Raw genomic sequence first — 20,264 nt, 5'->3', positions numbered from 1 at the left:
GAGGAAAACGAGGATGGGGCGATGTTCATCATGTTTTGGGGCTAGTAGTGGACTCCACAACGAGCCACTACGCTCGGTCTAAGTTTCTACACTTAATTTGAATCTAAATCAATGCACATTTGAAAGTGCATGCTATATATTGCATATATGGTTATGATTTATGAAACAGTATTCATCAAATTTATGCTTATTGAGTAACATTTACACATTATGCTATATTACTTACGGTAATAGTTTGAAACTGAATAATAATAATAATAATAATAATAATAATAATAATAAGTTATGGAAAAGGGGGGAAGTGTAAAGAGGATGATTCAACAAATCAAGAGGAAATATGGCATGAATTAAGTGCATAGGTAAGGCACACTATTATTCCAACTTTATTCCCAAAATGTTGCTTTTATATATAACATCTTCCAATAGTTTATGTCACAACTCAAAAGTCCATTGTTCTAAAAACTAAACCATTCCCTTAATGGCTTCCATTCTGACTCTACAAGCTAGAGGTGACCAATACATGTTTTCGGCCTCGGATGACAATGTTATCATGAAAAACATACTCGCAACCCACTCTTTCGATGGGACTGCTATTGATGTCACACCACTTCTCGGATTCATCAAGGACATAATGCATAGGGCATATCCTTATGTAAGTCATCATGTATGTTAACTAGATCATTTTAGTATTGAATGTTATTTATAATGTTTTTTAATCACTCGTTGTTAATTATAGGGTCCTCAAGCGGAAAAAGATGGAAAGCCGTTGTTTGTGCCTTACATTTATGCCAACGACGTTAATGAGATGCTCGAAATTATATCGCTCACAGTTAATAAAGTTGGATGTGAGGTAATAATTAATTAAGCTCAAGTATTTGAGGCTAGTAGGTCACAGTTGTGATTATTAAAATCTAATATCCATATTTTTTTTACGAGATCAATGATATTATATAACGTTTTGCAGATTTCTTGCAAGTGTAATGGAGGGGGCGATACACATGCAACTACCACTGCGATTTTTAAATCGCTTTCCAACTATAGTTGGGATGCAAAAGCTATTATTACCTTGGCAGCATTTGCGGTGAGCTATGGCGAGTTTTGGTTGGTTACTCAGCTTCGTGCTTCCAACCCACTAGCTGAATCACTGGCTCACCTCAAGCACTTACCTGACGTACTAGAGCGTGGTGAATATCTCAAACCGAGGTTTAACGATGTCACTAACCTCATCAATGCCATTCTTGACCTCACTCACTTAATCATCAAATTTAAGGAGCTACCAGAAAAATATATTAAGCCCAATACACCAGAACTAGTAACGGCCACTACTGTTATTCCAACTGCGGTTTATTGGATCATTCGTAGCATTGTGACTAGTGCATCCATACTCATGAGCCTCATCGGCATTGGATCAAGGTATGTTACCAACACTTTTGATGTTTTCGTATTTTTAATAATAATAATAATAATAATAATAATAATAATGTAACATGTATGGTACAAAAACTATACAATTAGACTAATAAGATATTTACCCTATAAATCAAATTATTTGGGGTATTATAAGCTTTTAACTATATGTTTGTTGATGTTTAACTTGTTGTCTCGTTTAACCCATTTAACTATAGGTACGTCTCAACGACCGAGGAAGCTTGGGAACTATCGAATTTGGCTCACAAGATCAGCAATATTTATGATCACCTCAAGCAACAATTGGATCTTTGCTATAAGCATATTAGTAAGACTAAGAATGATAAATTAATATATCACTTAATCAATGTAGATGTGTGCATCAAATAATCATTAATTCAAAACTTTAATAATAAACAGATGAGAAGAAGTAGGATGAAGTGTATCAAACTATTGTTGGCATCCTTAGCACTCCACAATTTGATAACGGCAAGGTGCTCGAACTAATATTTCCGTGGCAGGATGATCAACCACCATTGTACGAGACTTCTACAAAAGATCGAGTGCGTGATAACTTTTTGTATATTTTTTCATTAAAAGACGGTGTTTTGTCCTTTTGACACGTTACGTGGTACAAAACTTGGCCAAGAAAATCAATTTTACTGAGAAATATACGACTAGCAAGAAGCTAGACGAAGTGTGTTACATTTTTTAAAAAGAAGATGTTAGAGCGTTCTCATCCCACCCCATATCTTCAAACCAAAAATTACACTAAAACTCACTTCATTTTGTCTCTCCATTTCAATTAAATAATACTTTTTATACATTTTCTCTTTCCTTCACTCACAACCACTTTCAAAATATATTAAAAAATTATAGGGGATGAACAGTAACTTTTTCAATATACAGAAAAATCACTACTTTTTCTAAAATATAAAAACTCTTCACTCACAACACCCTTAATCACTCTCTAAATTATAAAAACCCCCCTCACATAATATAGAGGGGTTGGATGAGAATGCACTTACATTTTTTGTTTCTATTAGTTATAATAAAAGCTGTATATCTTGACATGCTAAAGTTGTATAATGTGCATAATCAGGTTAGCATCGACGTATTTAAAAAGAAGATCGTGTTGCTATTCATATCCGACCTTGACTTACCCTCTGAAGAGCTATCAGTTCTTGAGCAGAGGTACAAGGAGTCAAGGAAAGAGCCGACAAGACCTGGGAGCCAATACGAGGTGGTTTGGCTCCCAGTGGTGTCCAATTATTGGACAACACCGTGGACCGATGAGAACCGGATCAAATTTGAGACACTAAGAAACAACATGCCATGGTATTCACTGTTTCACCCATCTTTACTTCATCCAGCGACGATCAAGTATATTAAAGACGTGTGGCGCTTTAACAAAAAACCATTGCTCGTGGTGATGGATACTCAAGGGAGGATCGTCAACACCAATGCGCAACACATGGTGTGGATTTGGGGAAGCAAGGGGTTCCCGTTCACTAGTCAGAGGGAAGAAGTCCTTTGGCGTGATCAAACTTGGAAGATCGAGTTACTCGTGGAATCCATAGAGCCAAAGGTTTCCCAATGGGTACGTTTATTTTATTTATTTATTTATTTTTCTGAACAACTAATGTTTTTTCCATCTATGTCACTATATGTCTCAAGTGAGACTAGAACCCACAACCATTTGGTTGTAAGGCATACACTTCTGTCACCAGACCAAGCAAGTAGTTTACGCACGTTTACATTTTTTTTAATTTTGACAAACCCACATTTTCATTTTTGTACTTTTTTTTTGACAAATATAATACGTGACAGGTTGCTGAAGGGAAGTACATTTGTTTGTACGGTGGGGAGGATACCGAGTGGATACGAAAGTTTACAAGGGCCTTTAAAAATATTGTTAATCGGATTGGAATCAAGCTCGAGATGTTATACGTCGGGAAAAGCAACCCAAGGGACAAAGTGAAAAAAAACATCGAGATCATTGAGGACGAGGAACTTAGCAACGTGCTACCCAGCTTGACCCTGATAACATCCTTTTGGGTTCGGCTCGAGAGCATGTTGCACTCGAAGTTACAAAATAGGAAACCTTTCGATGAAGACGCAGTTTTAAGGGAGATCAATGTGATGCTTACTTATGATGGAAGTGGTAAGGGTTGGGCTGTGATAAGTCAAGGGTCAAAGGAATGGATTAAAAAAGTCAATGGGGATACACTTTTAGAAACTATTGAACATTTTGAGGATTGGCAGACAGATGCACAAAACAAGGGTTTCACCGACGCGTTAAACGACCAACTTGAGGCTAACAAGCCGCAACATCATTGCAACCGTTTGATCTTGCCGGGAACCACTGGGAGTGTGCCGGAGAAAGTGGTTTGCGCTGAATGTGGGAAGCCGATGGAGAAGTTTTACTTGTATCGTTGTTGCACTGACTAATTGGCGTTATCGTCTGTAGTCTTGCAACAAACAACAACAATCATACCTAGTATCATCTACGATCTTGAATAATATAAATACTACATAGGTTATGATTTAATGGTCATATGTTGCCTATATGTATTTGAGAATAATGGTGTATTGTACCAACTTTTATTGAATAAATGATTGATAAGAACTTGAGGAGTGTTATAAATGTTTTTCATTTCTTTCTCTGTCTATTTTCTAGTCTTGTTGAACTTTTATATTTTACCATCATAAAAGGCTAGGAGTGTATATGAGTCTGTTAAGGGTACTTCGGTTTTGAGATTTTTAAAACTGAAGCATATGGACGAGTCATTTCAGCTTTGGTTTTTCGATTTGGGGGTTCAGTTCCGATTTTGCCATTTGGGCTTGAATATTTTAGACCGAGAATTCTTTTAACCCAAAATAAAAAATTTGGCGTGCATCTTTTTGTTAATTAACTCCAAAATCGAGCGGGACAACAATAGGCGACGACGGCGATAAACAGTGGAAAACAGAGTGGCAGACATCACCATGCCGACCTCCAAACCCGAATAGGTAGAAATCGACAGGTAGACCCGGCTTCCAAAGTAAATCAATCAAGAATTAGAACGGTTCACGCTTTGAATTGTTATTATACAAAATAAATAATTGACACTCTTATATTTGATTCTTACAAACTACTTAAACTTAAAAATAAAAATCTATTAAATCGGTTCAATTCGGGTTTTATTACATGCAAAATCAAAAGCGAACAAATTTCGGTTTTAATGATACCATATAACCAAACCGTCGGTTTTCATTTTGTTTTATGTTATTCTTGTACGACGTCATTTGGAATCATCGATACCAATGTTTTAAAAACCGGTATTTTACTCGTACCGGATTTAGTTCAAACATGGTATAAGCGGTTGAACCGAATGCATCGGGAGGTTCAACCGAATTGAATAGTTAACTTGCAATTCCATATAAATACAATTTCAACTCAAAAAATAACCAAAAATTATGTTAATAAGCATCACACTTGAACCAAATATCAAACATGAACAATTGTCGAGTCATATAGAAAGTTTCTACTTTGTATATGGAAAAGTAAAAAAAGATGTAAATAAACCAATATTGGATTTGCATGATACAAAAGTGATTGATCAACGAACGCCGTTTACCGTGCTTACACATTTCAATTTTATCCGCTATGTTAGACCATTCTCATTCACAAACTAACCCAACCCAATCTTTATTATAAAATTAATTTCTCTCTCTTCCACCAATCCAATCCAACCAAACCATACTTTTCGCACTCATTAGCAAACCAAACTTCACTATTTTTATTAAATTAATATAATTTATAATTGTTTTTTATTAAATAAATATAATTTATAATTTTTTTATGAGAATAGTAACCAAGTTTCAACTTTGTTCCAGTTAGGTCACTCATTTTTTTTATTATTCAAATTAGGTCACTTAATCTTCCAATCCTAGATATTTAGAGGTAAAATGATGACATGTCATTTTTGTTTTCTTTTTTTAATTATAAAAATATATTTTTTTACAATTATGTTTTTTATAATTTTTTAAAAAACTATTTATTAAGAGTTTTTAAACCTGCCTGCAGGTGTTTTTAAAACATTGATGGATACAAATAAAATTAGGGCTCAAAACTCACACACACAGAAGCAATTGAATCATCGAAGATGGTGAATATGACTACGTTTTTCGGGATGTCACTTGGAGCGTTTGTGTTCTGGCAGTCAATGGATAAAGTTCACGTCTGGATCGCACTTCACCAGGACGAAAAGGTGATTTGCTTCATTAACATTATATTATATTATATATTAATCTAGCTATGTTAATATGTGATTGTGTTGTTTGATTATTTGATTAGAAATTATTAGGGCTTCTATTTTACAGTTCGCGATAATTACATGTATTTTCAAGTCGGTTTCGGTTAATTACTTATTATGTAATTTATATAGTTTTTTCAATTGGTTTTGTGTATTTTAAGAAAAACCTTAAACGAGCCTAAGCTTGGCTGTGAGGTGTGAAGTTAGACGGATATTTTATCGGATCGGTTATGAGTAGGTTTCGGTCAAGTTTGGTTAATTGCTCTGGGTTTTATTCTTTGTTTCGGTTGAAATTGGTCCGGTTATGGAACTTATGGTGTTCGAAGCTCAATTATGAAGTTTTGAAGCTGAAATATGCCAGTTCCGAGCTCGGCTTGTTATGACTTACGAGAGCTCGAGTGTGAGCTAGGTTAGTTTCCAAGGCGTGAGCTTGGTTCGTGAGTTGTTTTTTAAAGCTCGGGCTCGGATCGTTTATTGTTTTTTAATTAGTTAATATACGTTTTAATTGGTTTTATATGTATTGAGAAAAACCTTAAACAAGCCTAAGGTCAGCTTGACCTCGTGTAGTTTCTTAAACAAGCTCGAGCGCGGTTGTGCATTGGTGAAGTTAATACATAGGAGTCCAAAAGAGGCCACATCTAAAAATACACAAGGCTAGTTAAGGCTCGACGAGCCTAAACAAGCTTTATTTGAGGCTTGGACTCAACTCAATCTCGAAAAAGCTCGACTCTTTTCGAGCTTTTTATCGATCCGATCTCGAGTAGCTCGCGAGCAGCTCGGCTTGTTTGCATCTCTAGTTATAGACAGTTGCAGCATGAATATTTATGTTCAAATCTGGAACTGGAGGCATAAAATTTGGAAAACACAAAAGGTTCGGTTCGGTTTCGGTTAAATTCTGACCATAACCATAATCTAATGGACGGTTAACCACGGGACTTAACCATAACCGATCGGTTTTGTTGGTTATAATTAATTTCGGTTAACGGTTAGTTTTTTGCTCACAAGCTCCATGGATTGTGGCAAATTGATTACATTTTTAGGGTCTGTCTGGGACTCGTTATTGAAACTGTTAATCTGCTTATCGCATTTATTAATTTACGATACGTCAGGAAGTTGTTATTGAGGGTGTTTGGGATTGCTTATCTAAACTGCTTATTTGATTATTTGGTGTTGAACAAAGTTGTTTTGAGTAACGAGTTAAATAGTAGCTTATTTCAAACTGCTTATATCAAAAGGCAATATGCAGTTCTAATAAGCAATCCAAACGCCACGTGAGATAGGAGATGCAAATCATGTTTGTTTAATGAATGTGAAAGTATCTGTTACAATGGTTGTATGATAAAGACAAGACTGTTTAATCATTTCTAACCATATGATTAGCTTTTAGTAGCCTGTCAATGTGTAGACTTGATAGAAGTTTAACTTTTAACCGTTATCTTTGAATGGAAACGATTTGTTGCAGATATTATTAATATTGTTTATTAGTAGTCTTCTTTGAAGTTTGTATCTGAACCTTTTTATTTTTTTTTTGGTTGAATACAATACCAACATATTTTGACTTTTGTTTTGCTTCAAATTTCAATCATTGCCTTTATGTCTGGTTTGGATCTTCATGCAGATTTTATTGCGTACGGTTTGTGTTATCTAAAGAGTAAACTGCGGTTTTCATCCAGGTGGTTTGTCCGAATCTACGATTTTAGTCCAATAGTTTCAAATCTGTGATTTTCGTCCCTGTGGTTTAGGGGTGTTCATCGAATCGAATAACGAATTTTTAAGTTAAATCGAATCGAATAATCCGAATGATTGTTTTTTTGCCGGTATTCGTATTCGATTAAAAGTTGAACTATTCAATTCGTATTCATATTCGTATTATATGCCCAATTCGATTCGAATTCGTATTTAAAATTCGAATTTGAATCGAATTGGAATAAATTCGATTTTAATTCGAATAAATACAATCTAACTCAAGTTTACCTATGCCAAAAATTCGAAAACCATAATCATAATTGCAAAAGTAACATATAAATTTAAAGTAACTACAATACCACATGATAATAAATTCAAAACTAAACTACAAATAGTATAAATTCAAAATATTCAAAACGAGAAGTAACTAACACCCATATTAGTATAGGCTAGGAAATAATATGGCATATTGAGTTTAATAATTTGTAATGGAATTTATTATTTGTGGTTTTGACACAAATAAAAAAATTATTATATATATGCATATCTGTATGTATAATTTGAATTCGAATTTCGAATCGAATAATAAATCATAAATTCGTATTCGATTCGTATTCGATTAATATACTCGAATACGAATCGAATCGAATTTTTTAAAACCGAATTTGAATCTTAATAATCAAATCGAATTTCGAATGTTTCGAATGCGAATCGAAATCTGAACTCCCCTACTGTGGTGTCATTTCACTTACAGTTAAACCCGATCACACTAACCCCGTTAAGTCTGCCGTTCACGTGAGGGCCAGTTTTGTCCTTTTTCTCCCCAAATAAACCCAAGCTCTAATTCGCAAGCCCCCTCATGTGAGAGGCTGGGGTGTATTTGGGAAAAAAAGGATAAAAATGACCACGCTGATGGGCTTTAACGGCCAGACTTAACGGGGTTAGTGGGATCGGGTTTAATTGCAAGTTAAATGAAACCACATGGACGAAAATTGCAAATTTCAAACTATTGGACTAAAACCGCATATTTGGACAAACTACAAGGACGAAAACCGCAGTTTACTCTTATCTAAACTTGTTTTAGAAGTCTAAAAGCTGTTTTTGGTCAACACAGCTCGTTTAAAAACCTACCCATTCTGATTCAATCCCGTTACCTAAACTATCTGACCTACTCATTTTGGCACCTATATGTATTATTACCTTCTTTGATGAAGGATTATTATTGAAATAATATAATATATGTAATAAAGCATAATATTAATAATATTTTTGATTGTTTGCAGAAAGAAAGAATGGAGAAGGAAGCAGAGATCAAGAGAGTTAGGGAGCAGTTGATACAAGAAAACAAAGAGAGGGACCCGCTCACGTAATTTATTTTATTGCTTGATTAATATCACAATACATTGTATGATTTTCCGTCATATTGTTGTTTGGTTTGCCTGAAGTGAATCAGGACATAAGTTCTGTGTGAACACGACATCGATGATTGTTGTTGGTTAAGGTCATCTTCTCGAATAACTACTTGTTTTTATTCGGTGAAGGATCGCGTGTATAAGAAAATGTTATGACTTACCAATAGAGTTTAACATACACAACTCAATGGACAATAACTGCAAGCAAAGCGGAAAACAGTGACGGAACAACCAAAGGATACTTGTTTATTTATTTAACAAGCATGAACAATCTGAATTTTACACAATGCAATGGATCGTTGGGTAACACTTGCGCCTAATCAAGAATGCCGGCATCATGCATAAAGAGCATACGATACGAGTTTATTTTGGTTCCCATGATCCCATCTAAACACATTTAACTACAAATTCTCTTTCATCCACCACAACGCACCTAAAACGTAAAACTTGGTGTGCCATGCATTCCTTATGACCCAATCTCTGTTTTGTAGAGCTGTTCATGAGCCGAACTGAGTGAAGGCTTGCTCATTGCTTGGCTTGTTTACAGCCAAACCGAACGGCTAAAATTCGAACCAAGCGAAAATCGGAACAAGCCAAAATCGAATTGAGCATTTTTCAATCAAACATCAAGCGATTTTCAAGCATTATTTACTTCTTTTGCACTTTAAAGTTTTCAATAAGAAACAAGTTTGAAAGTTGTAAATAATATTGTTTTGTAAACAAATTAGCAGTTTTTAAACAAACGTGTAATAAGTTGTAAATTCTTATTAGAAAGAAGTTTCAAGTGAGATAATAATCATGTAAACAAACTTCTAGTATTCTGAAAACTTAAAGCGAACAAATGAACTATAAAATTAACAGAATAGGAAAATTTTGAAAGGGTTGAAAAAAATTGTATACTTATATTCATGTATGTTGTCTATATATTCATATATTTGTTAATATATAACTATATACAAAAATAAATTAAAAATATTGAGCCAAACCGAACCAAGCATACCTTTGGTCATTGCTTGGCTCGTTTACAAATCGAACCGAGCAGAGTGGCTCGTTTACAATCAAGAGAAAAAACAAGCAAGCGACGAGCTGTTTAGACGGCTCGTTTACAATCGAACGAAAAAACAAGTGAGCGACAAGCTATTTGAACGGCCCTACTATTTTGAATGGAATGATATTGATGTATCCAAGGTGTAACAATCTGTCTGTTTTTGGTTGTACTCGTTAACAAAAACCATTTTTGCTTATTTGTTCGGTTACACTTAAATGAACCAAAGGGAAGAAACCAAAAATCACTTTGTCAATTGTCAAAAAAATGCCAATACCAACTAACAATAATGTAGGATCTAGCACTCATTGATGCAATAGACGGAGAGTCAAAATCGTTAAGAATAATACATATGACAACGAACGGTTTCAAGCATATCATGATTGCGTTTTATTTATAGGCTTTTTAAAGGAATTATATACTTGATACCATCAAATAAAAGTCTTTAAATACCTTGAAACATCACTCTTGATTTTCGTCTTCAGCGTGAATAGCATTCTGCCCAAATATATCTGGAATTCCATTCCAATCTTTCTTCTCTCTCGTTTCCCAATATCCACCCATGTAACGAAAGCAACCATCTTCGTCTTTTTCAAACCACCTTGGCTGCCATCCTCTTTCTTGCAGTTTTCTTGCCTGTTCACATAAATAAATAACCTTGATCCAAGTCTTATATTACAAATGTGCCTCTTTGTTTTCAAGTTCAACAACCATATATATAGAAAACAACTTTTTATGTGAGTTGTTTTGAAGGTGTTTGGAATATACTTATCCAAACTGCTTTTATGATTATCTGTGAATGGAGAATAAGTTGTTTTGAATAAATCGTATGAGCTCGGTTACGCTCTTGAGCTTAAACGAGCCTATTATTTATACAGATATAATAATTTTTATCAATATAATAAATTTATGTTCCATAATCGTTATATTATGTTATATATAAAACTATAATTATGAAAAAACATAAAAAAAATTGTTAAAATAAAGAGTGCCATATCGGTTATTGAAGCAATTCCAAATAATCAAATATTTAAAATATAATAAGTGAGCCAAGCTCGAGTTTTGGATATATAGAGTTCAAGCTCAAGATCAGTTAAGCTAAACAAGCAGCATGGTAGGGGGGGCGTGCATGGGTCGGTTTTTCAAGTTTTTGGTTTTTTCGGTTTTGCCATCTGGGCTTGAAATTTCTGGGCAGAGAAAAAATTTGGTGCAAATAATGAACTTGGGCCAAAAACTATTTAATAATTAATAATTTATTGATTGTTATACATTTGAGCTAACTACTTGAGTTACACTATTTATTAGATTCTTATAAATTACTTAAAATTCAAAATAAAAAATGAAAAATCCATAAATTCGGTTTGGTTTTTACAAAAACATAAAATCAAACCGTCGGGTTTAGTTTGGATTTGGTTTCTTCGGTTACATGCACACTACCCTTAACTGAAATAGTCCAAATTCCAAAACACGACAGGACCAGAACGAACCGCTGGTTTAGAACCAGTTTAGTCCCAAATCAGACTAAACCAGAGTGGACCCAAAACCCGAATCTTTATCATGCCAAGAACCGGACCCAGTTTGGTCCGGTGTGGTTTCAACAGTCTGGACCAGGGTTCACACACCCCTAAATTCACAAAACTAAAACCATACCTGTCTCTGCAACTGCTCAAGCCTTAGTTTCTCTTTATTCGCCAACTCATATTCACCGTTTTCCAGGTGGCGTTGATCGGGTCGAAGCCTAGAGTCGGTTGGTGGCAGTCTGTCCCTTAAACCAGGCGTTATTTCATTCAAAGATATCGCAAATGGTGTGAGATTATATCTTGTTTTAGTAGCAGATTTATCTCTTTCCCATAATAACACAGCTTCTGTCATAGGATCATATCCTTTTGGTTTTGTTGTTGAATCTCCTAGTACATAGTACATTGCTTCATCCCATTTTCCTATTAGCATTGCTACCTTTTCACGTGTCGTGTTGTCATGCACAAACCCATGAACCTGTGTAATAATATTGTAGTTTGCATAAACTTATTCTATATATTATTTATTTACAGAAAAAAGTGTCAGAAAAGGTTACCCATTTTCACCCAAGACCCATTTGAGTCCTGACCCGAATTAATAAGTTAGTATTTAAGACTCTAATCATAATTAATATATTCTTACATAATATAGACATATAGTAATTATTTATGACATTCAAAGAAAAAGCATATGTGGGTCACCACTCACCCGACCCATCTAGACCAGTTAGGCCTGTAAACGAATCGAACATTCAGTGAATCGTTCATGAAATGTTTTGCAGGAAGATCGTGTGTGTTTGCTAACACGAACTTCCTGCCAAACATTTCATGAACGATTCATTGAATGTTCGATTCGTTTACAGGCTTAACTGGTATAGCTGGGTCGGGTGAGTGGTGACCCACATATGCTTTTTCTTATTAAACGAACGAGCATGAACACATGTCTCGTCTGTCATTTATATTTGTGAACATTCGTTTATGTCGTCATTTACGCTTATTTATGTTTAATCCTTTACGATCGTTTATGCTCATTGTTAGTTTATGTGTTTTTAAGTTCGTTTACATAATTCAGTTATAATTTTTAGACCCATTACAATTTGGTCTAGTTTTATTATTATTTAGGCCCGACAGATTGACTTTCACGTTTAACTTTAATTGGTCTCCGCTCGGTTATGTTAGTTCATCTATGTTCGGTTACGCCTGTTCGTGCACCGTTCGTTTACTTGTTCATGTTCGGTCCTTTGTTTGGTTCAAGTTAAAACGAACACGAACATGTCAAGTTTATGTTCGTCCTGTTCGTTTACAAGTCTAAGATCAGTGTTATGACAATTTACCCATTTTAACCCGGACTCATTTGACCTGTATTAAGAAGTTATTACTACCTGATGTGGATTTCTGTCGATAATTGATTGCTCCTTGAACTTGAGTTTGCAAGAATATTTACCACTACCTGTGATTCTCATTGTACCATAATGATCACAGTAAATTTTGCCAAGAATAATATTGTATATAGAAGTAGTTACTTTACTCCATTGAAATGTTTCACCATCTTCAAACTGCAGTTTAAGGACACCCACAGGATCGAGTTGTATAGAGCGCCCCCAAAATTTTCCCTTAAGATTGGAATCTGCCCAAAATTTCCAGCCTCTGCCCTCACAATGACACGCAACAATCATAGGATGGTGACTCACCTATTAAATGCAACAATCATTAAACTTGTCAAAACTTGATAATGAAGTCCTCTACTTTATTTTTAAATCTATAACGTAAAAATCCTTTTTTGCATGACTAAATCCATAGACTTCTCTAACTACAAGAAACGGTGTTTTTGCATGATTTAAGTACATAAACTTTATTAGAGGACTTTTTCGTTAAGTTTAAGAATTTGGTATACAAAACATAATTCCAGACACTTGTATCCAAATTCAACAACTACCATATATTAACATTTAACTACTTTATAGGTCACCCAATGATGTATTTGTTTTCATTTATACATAATCCAGCCATATTATACAAAATAACAAATATACCCATAAGTTTTTGAAAAGACAAGATTTAATAGAAAGAAATTTTCATAATGATAAAAGGGCATCTTTTTTTTTCTTTTCAAAACTTAAGAGCATTTTTGTCTTTTCAAAATATTAAGCGCATTTTCGTCATTAGACATGCTTTTGGACAGATTTAGCATAAACAAAACCGCTCACATACTTGGGTGGCCTATAACTTGTTTCAATATACAAGTGGCCTCAATGAAATAAGTTGATACTTGGATGACCACAACTTAAATGATACATCATAACTTTTTTTCTAATAATCAAACTTATATGCTGTAATTAACATAATAATTTACCTTTTCGGAAAAGAAACGTAGGCCCTTATCTGGATAATCTGCTTCATAGGTCTCCCCGAGAAGAGGATTAAAGGGTTTGCATTGTCTACCTTCTGTTGATGCATAACCAGAAACAGCAAAAGCTGCAATGCTTAATATTCTCATCAAATCATTCCCCTGCATTAATACAAGTTTAATGTCAGTTAAATTTCAAATTACAAGGTGTAAAATATGTTTACTTTTTTCAAGAGCAACTGTCAAAATTCTTAACAGTTTAAGTTTACATGGATATTTTAAACGTAAATACCTGACCTGCTTTCCCCATTCCAATGCTCGATCAACCAAACAAGAATACTCCAAATCCTCAAAGCATTTTTGTAATGAAGAAAGCGGTTCATTAAAATAAACAGGGAGACAAACACCAGATAAATCCTTTCCAATGTTATCTTTAATAATAGACCATAATCCAACCGGTCTTTCCTTTTCCTTTGGCTCAGGTAAACTGCCTCTTCTTTTAATATGAGGATACTGAATTAAATTAATTTCACTTCCAGCATAGCCTGATAAGAAAGAGTCCTTTTCATTTGATGAAGAACTTGTTCCATAATTTTCTCTACCTCGATAAGAAGCACATCTTAAAACATCAGCTGACATCATGAATTCATTTGTGTCAAAAAATGTCCCAGTTTCTTCATCTGATTCAATATCTACTCCGTATCGGCTTTCGTTGTCGGCATCGGAATCGGTTCCACTGCCTTCTGACAATATAGAATAGAAATCTGTTGCAAGAAAAGAAAAGTGTCTATGATTCTATAATATACATCCAACATTCTTCTTTCTTTTCTACTTTAACGTGTTGAAAAAACAGCTATTCAATGTGACAATTGGATAGTTATTATTCGAAGCTTTCCCTTTTCCCTTAATTACCCTTATTATAAATTATTGCAAATTTTTTAACTCAATTACTCAATTGGTATCTTAAATGCAATAAGTGTAAAACTGCAATTATGCCAAAAAAATCTGTATTAAATGTATCTGTCTTAAATTATGTCTGTTTTGGTTGCATAAAACTCTATTTGGTCAGTCGGTCAGAGGTCATTTGGTAACAGGCTACACATAATAAATTAGATAAGTTTAAGACCACTATTGATAATTTTAATCTGCAAACCATATTACTAAGGTCATCTATAGCAATATCGTATCAATAACCTAGTTAACAGGAAGATTAAACTCTTAAAAAATTAAATTACCACTAAATCTTCTATCTTGCCCACAACAAGAATCCCTCTCTTTTGTTTCATCAACCACAGTTGTTTCCAGCTCGATTTTCTCAGTCTGCAAATCAATGGCTTAAACCAATCAGTCCAATATTTTTTGGCATTCATCTTTCATGAAGCAAGTGTGATTTGCAAAAAACTAAACTATATGTTTAAGTTGAACAGTATTTGTACCTCTAACTGTCTTAATGTGTCTAAGAGAACAATATGTTTAAGTTGAAGAGTCTTCATTTGGTTTTGCATGGTGGTGAGTTCACTCAACATAATTGATTCACAATCTTTTATTATTTCCTCCGTTATTCCTTCTTGTGATAACCGGGATCGTAATTTTTCAGTTGAAATAACCAATTCTTCAGAAGGAACAAGATCCCCTGTAGATAATCTTGGGAATTTATCCTTAGCAGCTAAAAGGGACTCAATCCATGCAGCTCTATCTTCTCTAGATATGCACCTTAGATGAAGAGTTTTTGTTCCAGAAAATATAGACAATCTTTTGTCGTCTGACTTGCTTGTCCTTACAGATGAGACCTGTTAATATTTATTAGAGTGAAAAAACGCAAATTGCACAAGATAAAAATGAAGTTTACACTTTTTCCTGATTTATCAACCATTTTAAATTAAGAGCAAAATGGAAACCAACTTCCACTTGATTGCTGATTTTAGCAACCAAGTTATAATAATCTAGTATAGGTTGTAGCAGGTCATTCATTTTAGCTGGTCTTTAAAAAACTGCTAAAATGGCAATATCTGTCATTATAGTGTATATGAAGTGCCATTTGATTTGTTTTGATGCTAATTTTTAATCTTGTATACATAATTGTTCTAAAGAATATTGTGTTTTTAACTGAATTTTCAGTATTTTTGACATAGCAATTTTTTGCATATGTGTCATCTGGTGTGGCAGAAGCACGTCATTTTTACTTCTTGTAGCAATAAATTACCTGTTTAAAGAGTAGCAATGTAGCATGTCATTTTGTGTCTATTTTTCAAAAATTCGTGACATGGCATTCAAATATAGTTTAAACCTTTTTTTTGTTTTTTCATGTCATGTGGCATCTTATGTTACTTTGTAATAACTATTTCTGCACCCTGACCCCCCCCCCCACCCCCAAAAAAAAAAGAACACTTTTCTAACACATTAATAACTTTTTCATTTTTTTCTTGCATATGTGGCAGCTGGCATGGTGTCAACCAGTGTCACATCACCAACTTATAGTTAAATCAGATAAAAACAGGGTTGGCTGGTAAATTTAGTAAGAAAAATAAAAATTGTTTAAATTTACACGTAATAGAAATTTCATTGCCATATCAGTCAAATAAATTATAAGTCTTATGAAAATGTTGATGTCATTACAAAGAAAACAGCATCTACAATTATGATACCAGGCGAGTTCTTAGATGTTAATTCAAATCTAATGGATTCAAAAATCAGATTACAGAATGACTGAATGATGGCTATAAATTAGTTTTCTATTGAGTTCCTAGTGATGCTCATATAAGATATAGCTATCAGCTATGAATGTTCATATATTTCACCTTCTGCTTTGCAAAACATAAAATTGAGCACATATTTTCTATAATGCAAGTTATCTAGTAATAGTAATTCAACATCAAGTATAGGCAAATGAGCTTTATAACTGTCTGCTCACCGCATAAAATTTTTCCCAATTTGGAAAATCATTTAACGAACTTATTAAATTCAGCAGAGCAAAACAATAAAAAATAAGAAAACAAAACCTTTACGTCTTTTCTATTTAGCTTAAAAGTACAAAACTTTTGTTTTGCAGGTCAGAGCCATCAATTAATTGACATATCCACTAGAGAATCTTCAGGTTTTCCATAAAGTCCAAACAACTAAAACCATATAATGCCACCTAACAAAATGTCCTTGTTGTCTATGTTTTAATGGTGGCTGTTGCATAGCAATAATTCATGAAAACAAGTATGGTTACCAGTTACCACCAGACAATTGCAGAAAAAGTAACCACTAGTACTTGTCCATTCATTGCAACCTAACAATTGTAATTGCAATAATACAAAATATTTTCTCTTTGTATTCCAAGAAACTGAAAAAATTGCAATAATCTTCAGGGGTATGAATGAAACTGTAAAAATTGATCCAAAAATACCAAACCGAAAAGAAAATAACCAAAACAAAAACCGACTGTCAGTTTGGTTTCATGTTTTTGTAAAAACTGAACTTATTGTTCGGTTTTGGTTTTGCATGTAATAAAAAGCGAAAAAACCAAACAGAGCTGAATTTAAAGATTCACAATTTCTATTTCTTATTTCAAGCAATTTATAAGAGTTTAATAAGTATGTAACTCAAATATTTTAGCCCACATGTATAATAATCAATTAGTTATTAATTAACAAAATGATTTAGGCTCAAATTCATTATTTTTTTTTTTGCCAAATATTTTATTTTAGCCCAAAATTTTCAAGCTCAAATGGCAAAACCGAAACCAAACCCTAACAGAAAACCCAGAAACCGAAAAACAGAAGCCAGACGGTTTTCAAAAATTCAAAAACCGAAATTCAGTCTAGCTACATTGTGTGTTAAACAGTTGTTTTATTTGTATGAATCAACATGTGTGAAGAGTTTGCAGTTGGAGTAAGATAATCAAAAATTTGGGCATACCTTCAAATGTATCTCCCCATATGGTTTCCGTTGTTTTGATCCAAATCGATTGTGACTGCTGCCATTACTGCATTTCCTCATGTACCTAATCGACTCGTCTCCGATGACCTTAAACCCTTTCTCTCTCCCCAGACTGAGCACGATCTTATCTGGTCCATGAGTTTTGTAGTAAGACAACACTCCATCCTCCAATGTAAACCATCTTGATCTCCATCCTTTACCATAGTTCACCCATTTATACAGAATCCCAGCCACAACACCACCACCATTTCCACTGAAAACCACCGGTTTCAAGCCCGAAGAATCCTTTTCCCTCGCTTCAATCTCGCAATCCTCGATTTCATGAAACACATTTTCCGATTCAATACCAACAGACGAAACCTGTGCCGAAAAAGTCGCCGGTCTCACACTCCTCGCAGAACTCTCAAACCCTAACTGACATTCGGACTGACGTTTCTCAGCTCCAGACAATGGCGAACCAGCCCGATCCTTCTCAATCGACACCGGAGCAATACAACATAACGGATTCATCTTTTCCCCAACCTAATTCGAACACAATTAATCAAATCAAATCAAATCAAAATGCTAACCTGAAAACACAACAATCTCTATACAATACCAGTTCGGAACAACCTAATTTGAGCACAATTAATCAAATCGAATAAAATCAAATTGCAAACCGGTAACCTGAAAACCCAACAACCCATAACACTACCGGTTAAGAATAACCTAATTCAAACACATTGAATCAAATCAAATTACTAACCTGAAAACACAACAATCTCTATACAATACCGGTTCGGGACAACTGAATTCAAGCACTTTAATCGAATCGAATCAAATCAAATTGCTAACCAGTAACCTGAAAACACAACATTCTCTAAACATTACCGGTTCAGAATAAGCTAATTCGAACACAACGAATCGAATCAAAATACTAACCTGAAAACACAACGATCTGTAAACAATACCGGTTCGAAAAACCTAATTCGAACACACCAAACCAAATGCTAACCTGAAAACACAACAATCTGTGAACTATAAAAGCCTAATTTGAACACAATTAATCGAATCAAATCAAATCAAATCATAATGCTAACTGAAAACACAATGATCTCTAAACTACACAAGTTAACAAAACCTAATTCGAACTAACTCGAACACGATTAATCAAATCGAATCAAACCAAATGCTAACCTGAAAACACAACAATCTGTAAACGAAAAAAAAGCCTAATTCGAATACAATTAGTCGAATCAATTCAAATCATAATGCTAACAGAAAACACAATGACCTCCAAACTATACAAGTTAAGAAACCTAATTCAAACTAACTCGAACACGATTAATCGAAACGAATCAAATCAAACTAAATGCTAATCTGAAAACACAACAATCTCTAGACAATACCTAATTGGAACACAACTAATCGAATCGAATCAAATCAAACTAAATGCTAGCCTAAAAGCTACCGATCTCTAAACAATACGAGTACGGAAAACCTAATTCGAACACAGTTAAATCAAATCAGATCAGATCAGAATGCTACAGTTTCGAAATAACCTAATTCGATCTAACTCAAACACAATTAATCGAGTCGAATCGAATCAAACTAAATGCTAACCTGAAAACACAACAATCTCTAAACAATACCTAATTGGAACACAACTAATCGAATCGAATCAAATCAAACCAAACCAAACTAAATGCTAACCTAAAAGCTACCGATCTCTAAACAATACGAGTTCGGAAAACCTAATTCGAACACAGTTAATCAAATCAAAACGCTACAGGTTCGAAATAACCTAAATCAAACACAATTAATCGAATCGAATCGAATCAAAATGGTAAACTAATCGAATCGAATCGAATTACACTAAATGCGAACCTGAAACCGGACGATCGTTAAACAATACCGGTACGGAACAAAAACCGCAACGCCGGAAACAGATCGGAGGTGAATACGTCAGCAACGGCGATGAAATAACCGGAGATTTTGCAATAATAATAATGAAATGACATATAGTAGGATGTGTACAGTAAAATGTAGATCACAGAGTAGTACAATTAAGCTTGCAGACAACGAAGACGATTAAAGATGTATGAGTATGAGAGATTGCATTAATTTCACTCTGCAACGAGAACTGCTGTGTGTGCGTTTAGTGCGTGTGTCAGAGGTTCAAGCAGGCGTAGGTTAGTGAGAGGCGCATTGTGTGTGTATAATGATGATGCATGGTTCATTTTTGAAACCGAAAAATGTGAAAATTAAAATGAAAAGTTGTAAATAAAGGTGTTAAAAAAATTGGAATTCCTATTTCATCCAAAATATTTAAAACTCTGAATTCGAATTATCTGAAAGTTTGAATATTTCCGGATTCGGAAGGTGATTTTGAATATTTTCGGATAGTTCGGATATCCAAATTATGCGAAATGTTTTTTTAATTATTAAATGATAAATGTTATTATAAATTTTGGATATTTTGGATATTTCGAATAATTTTTTGGATATTTCGGATAATTTTCGGATATTTTAAATAATTTTTGAGTACTTTGGATAGTTTTTTTAGATATTTCTGATGATAATTTTGCGGATATTTTGGATATCCGAAATATTTTTAAAAGCATTTCTTTAAATTTGTTTTATAATTAT

At 34.0% G+C, this 20,264-nt stretch overlaps 2 protein-coding genes and 1 pseudogene across 4 annotated transcripts; 2 read left to right on the top strand and 1 right to left on the bottom strand.

The window, feature by feature from the left end:
• Positions 1-463: 463 nt before the first annotated feature.
• LOC143636540 (protein SIEVE ELEMENT OCCLUSION B-like) lies at positions 464-3,882 on the top strand (annotated as a pseudogene). Its single transcript, XR_013154259.1, has 7 exons — positions 464-664; positions 737-850; positions 965-1,413; positions 1,626-1,735; positions 1,828-1,970; positions 2,510-3,007; positions 3,238-3,882. The product of XR_013154259.1 is annotated as a protein SIEVE ELEMENT OCCLUSION B-like (transcript).
• A 1,672-nt stretch (positions 3,883-5,554) lies between these two features.
• LOC143636518 (uncharacterized) lies at positions 5,555-8,761 on the top strand. Its single transcript, XM_077104093.1, has 2 exons — positions 5,555-5,660; positions 8,675-8,761. The coding sequence occupies exons 1-2, from the start codon at positions 5,556-5,558 to the stop codon at positions 8,759-8,761; spliced, it is 192 nt and encodes a 63-aa protein (XP_076960208.1). The 5' UTR covers position 5,555.
• Positions 8,762-10,310: 1,549 nt separating this feature from the next.
• On the bottom strand, positions 10,311-19,666 carry LOC143636556 (oxysterol-binding protein-related protein 1D-like). 2 transcript variants are annotated; one of them, XM_077104122.1, is made up of 9 exons: positions 19,503-19,666; positions 17,616-18,158; positions 15,149-15,502; positions 14,948-15,032; positions 14,010-14,476; positions 13,719-13,874; positions 12,748-13,056; positions 11,499-11,843; positions 10,311-10,484 (listed from the first exon to the last, which is right to left on the bottom strand). In XM_077104122.1, exons 2-9 carry the CDS (start codon positions 18,144-18,146, stop codon positions 10,311-10,313), a joined length of 2,421 nt encoding a protein of 806 aa, XP_076960237.1. In that variant the 5' UTR covers positions 18,147-18,158; positions 19,503-19,666. The 2 variants fall into 2 exon arrangements, with proteins under 2 accessions (XP_076960237.1, XP_076960238.1); XM_077104123.1 differs by lacking the exon at positions 19,503-19,666 and having other exon boundaries at positions 17,616-18,234.
• Between the last annotated feature and the right edge of the window lie 598 nt (positions 19,667-20,264).

This window comes from Bidens hawaiensis, unplaced genomic scaffold (genome assembly GCF_021521415.1).
Source record: "Bidens hawaiensis isolate Kalapana, Puna unplaced genomic scaffold, B.hawaiensis_p1.1 tig00007984_1, whole genome shotgun sequence".
NCBI lineage: Eukaryota > Viridiplantae > Streptophyta > Magnoliopsida > Asterales > Asteraceae > Bidens > Bidens hawaiensis.
Note: the sequence above shows the minus strand (reverse complement) of the source record. Positions and strands in the feature narration are given on the sequence as shown.

What these genes read in the sequence shown, in the direction of transcription:
- LOC143636556 (XM_077104122.1), bottom strand. Translation starts at nt 18,146, where the DNA reads ATGAATCCGTTATGTTGTATTGCTCCGGTGTCGATTGAGAAGGATCGG. An exon ending in ACACATTAAGACAGTTAGAG is followed by an intron (nt 15,033 to 15,148) that starts GTACAAATACTG and finishes ATTGATTTGCAG; the next exon opens with ACTGAGAAAATCGAGCTGGA. An exon ending in TTGAGCAGTTGCAGAGACAG is followed by an intron (nt 10,485 to 11,498) that starts GTATGGTTTTAG and finishes TTATGTGAACAG; the next exon opens with GCAAGAAAACTGCAAGAAAG.
- LOC143636518 (XM_077104093.1), top strand. Translation starts at nt 5,556, where the DNA reads ATGGTGAATATGACTACGTTTTTCGGGATGTCACTTGGAGCGTTTGTG. An exon ending in CACTTCACCAGGACGAAAAG is followed by an intron (nt 5,661 to 8,674) that starts GTGATTTGCTTC and finishes GATTGTTTGCAG; the next exon opens with AAAGAAAGAATGGAGAAGGA.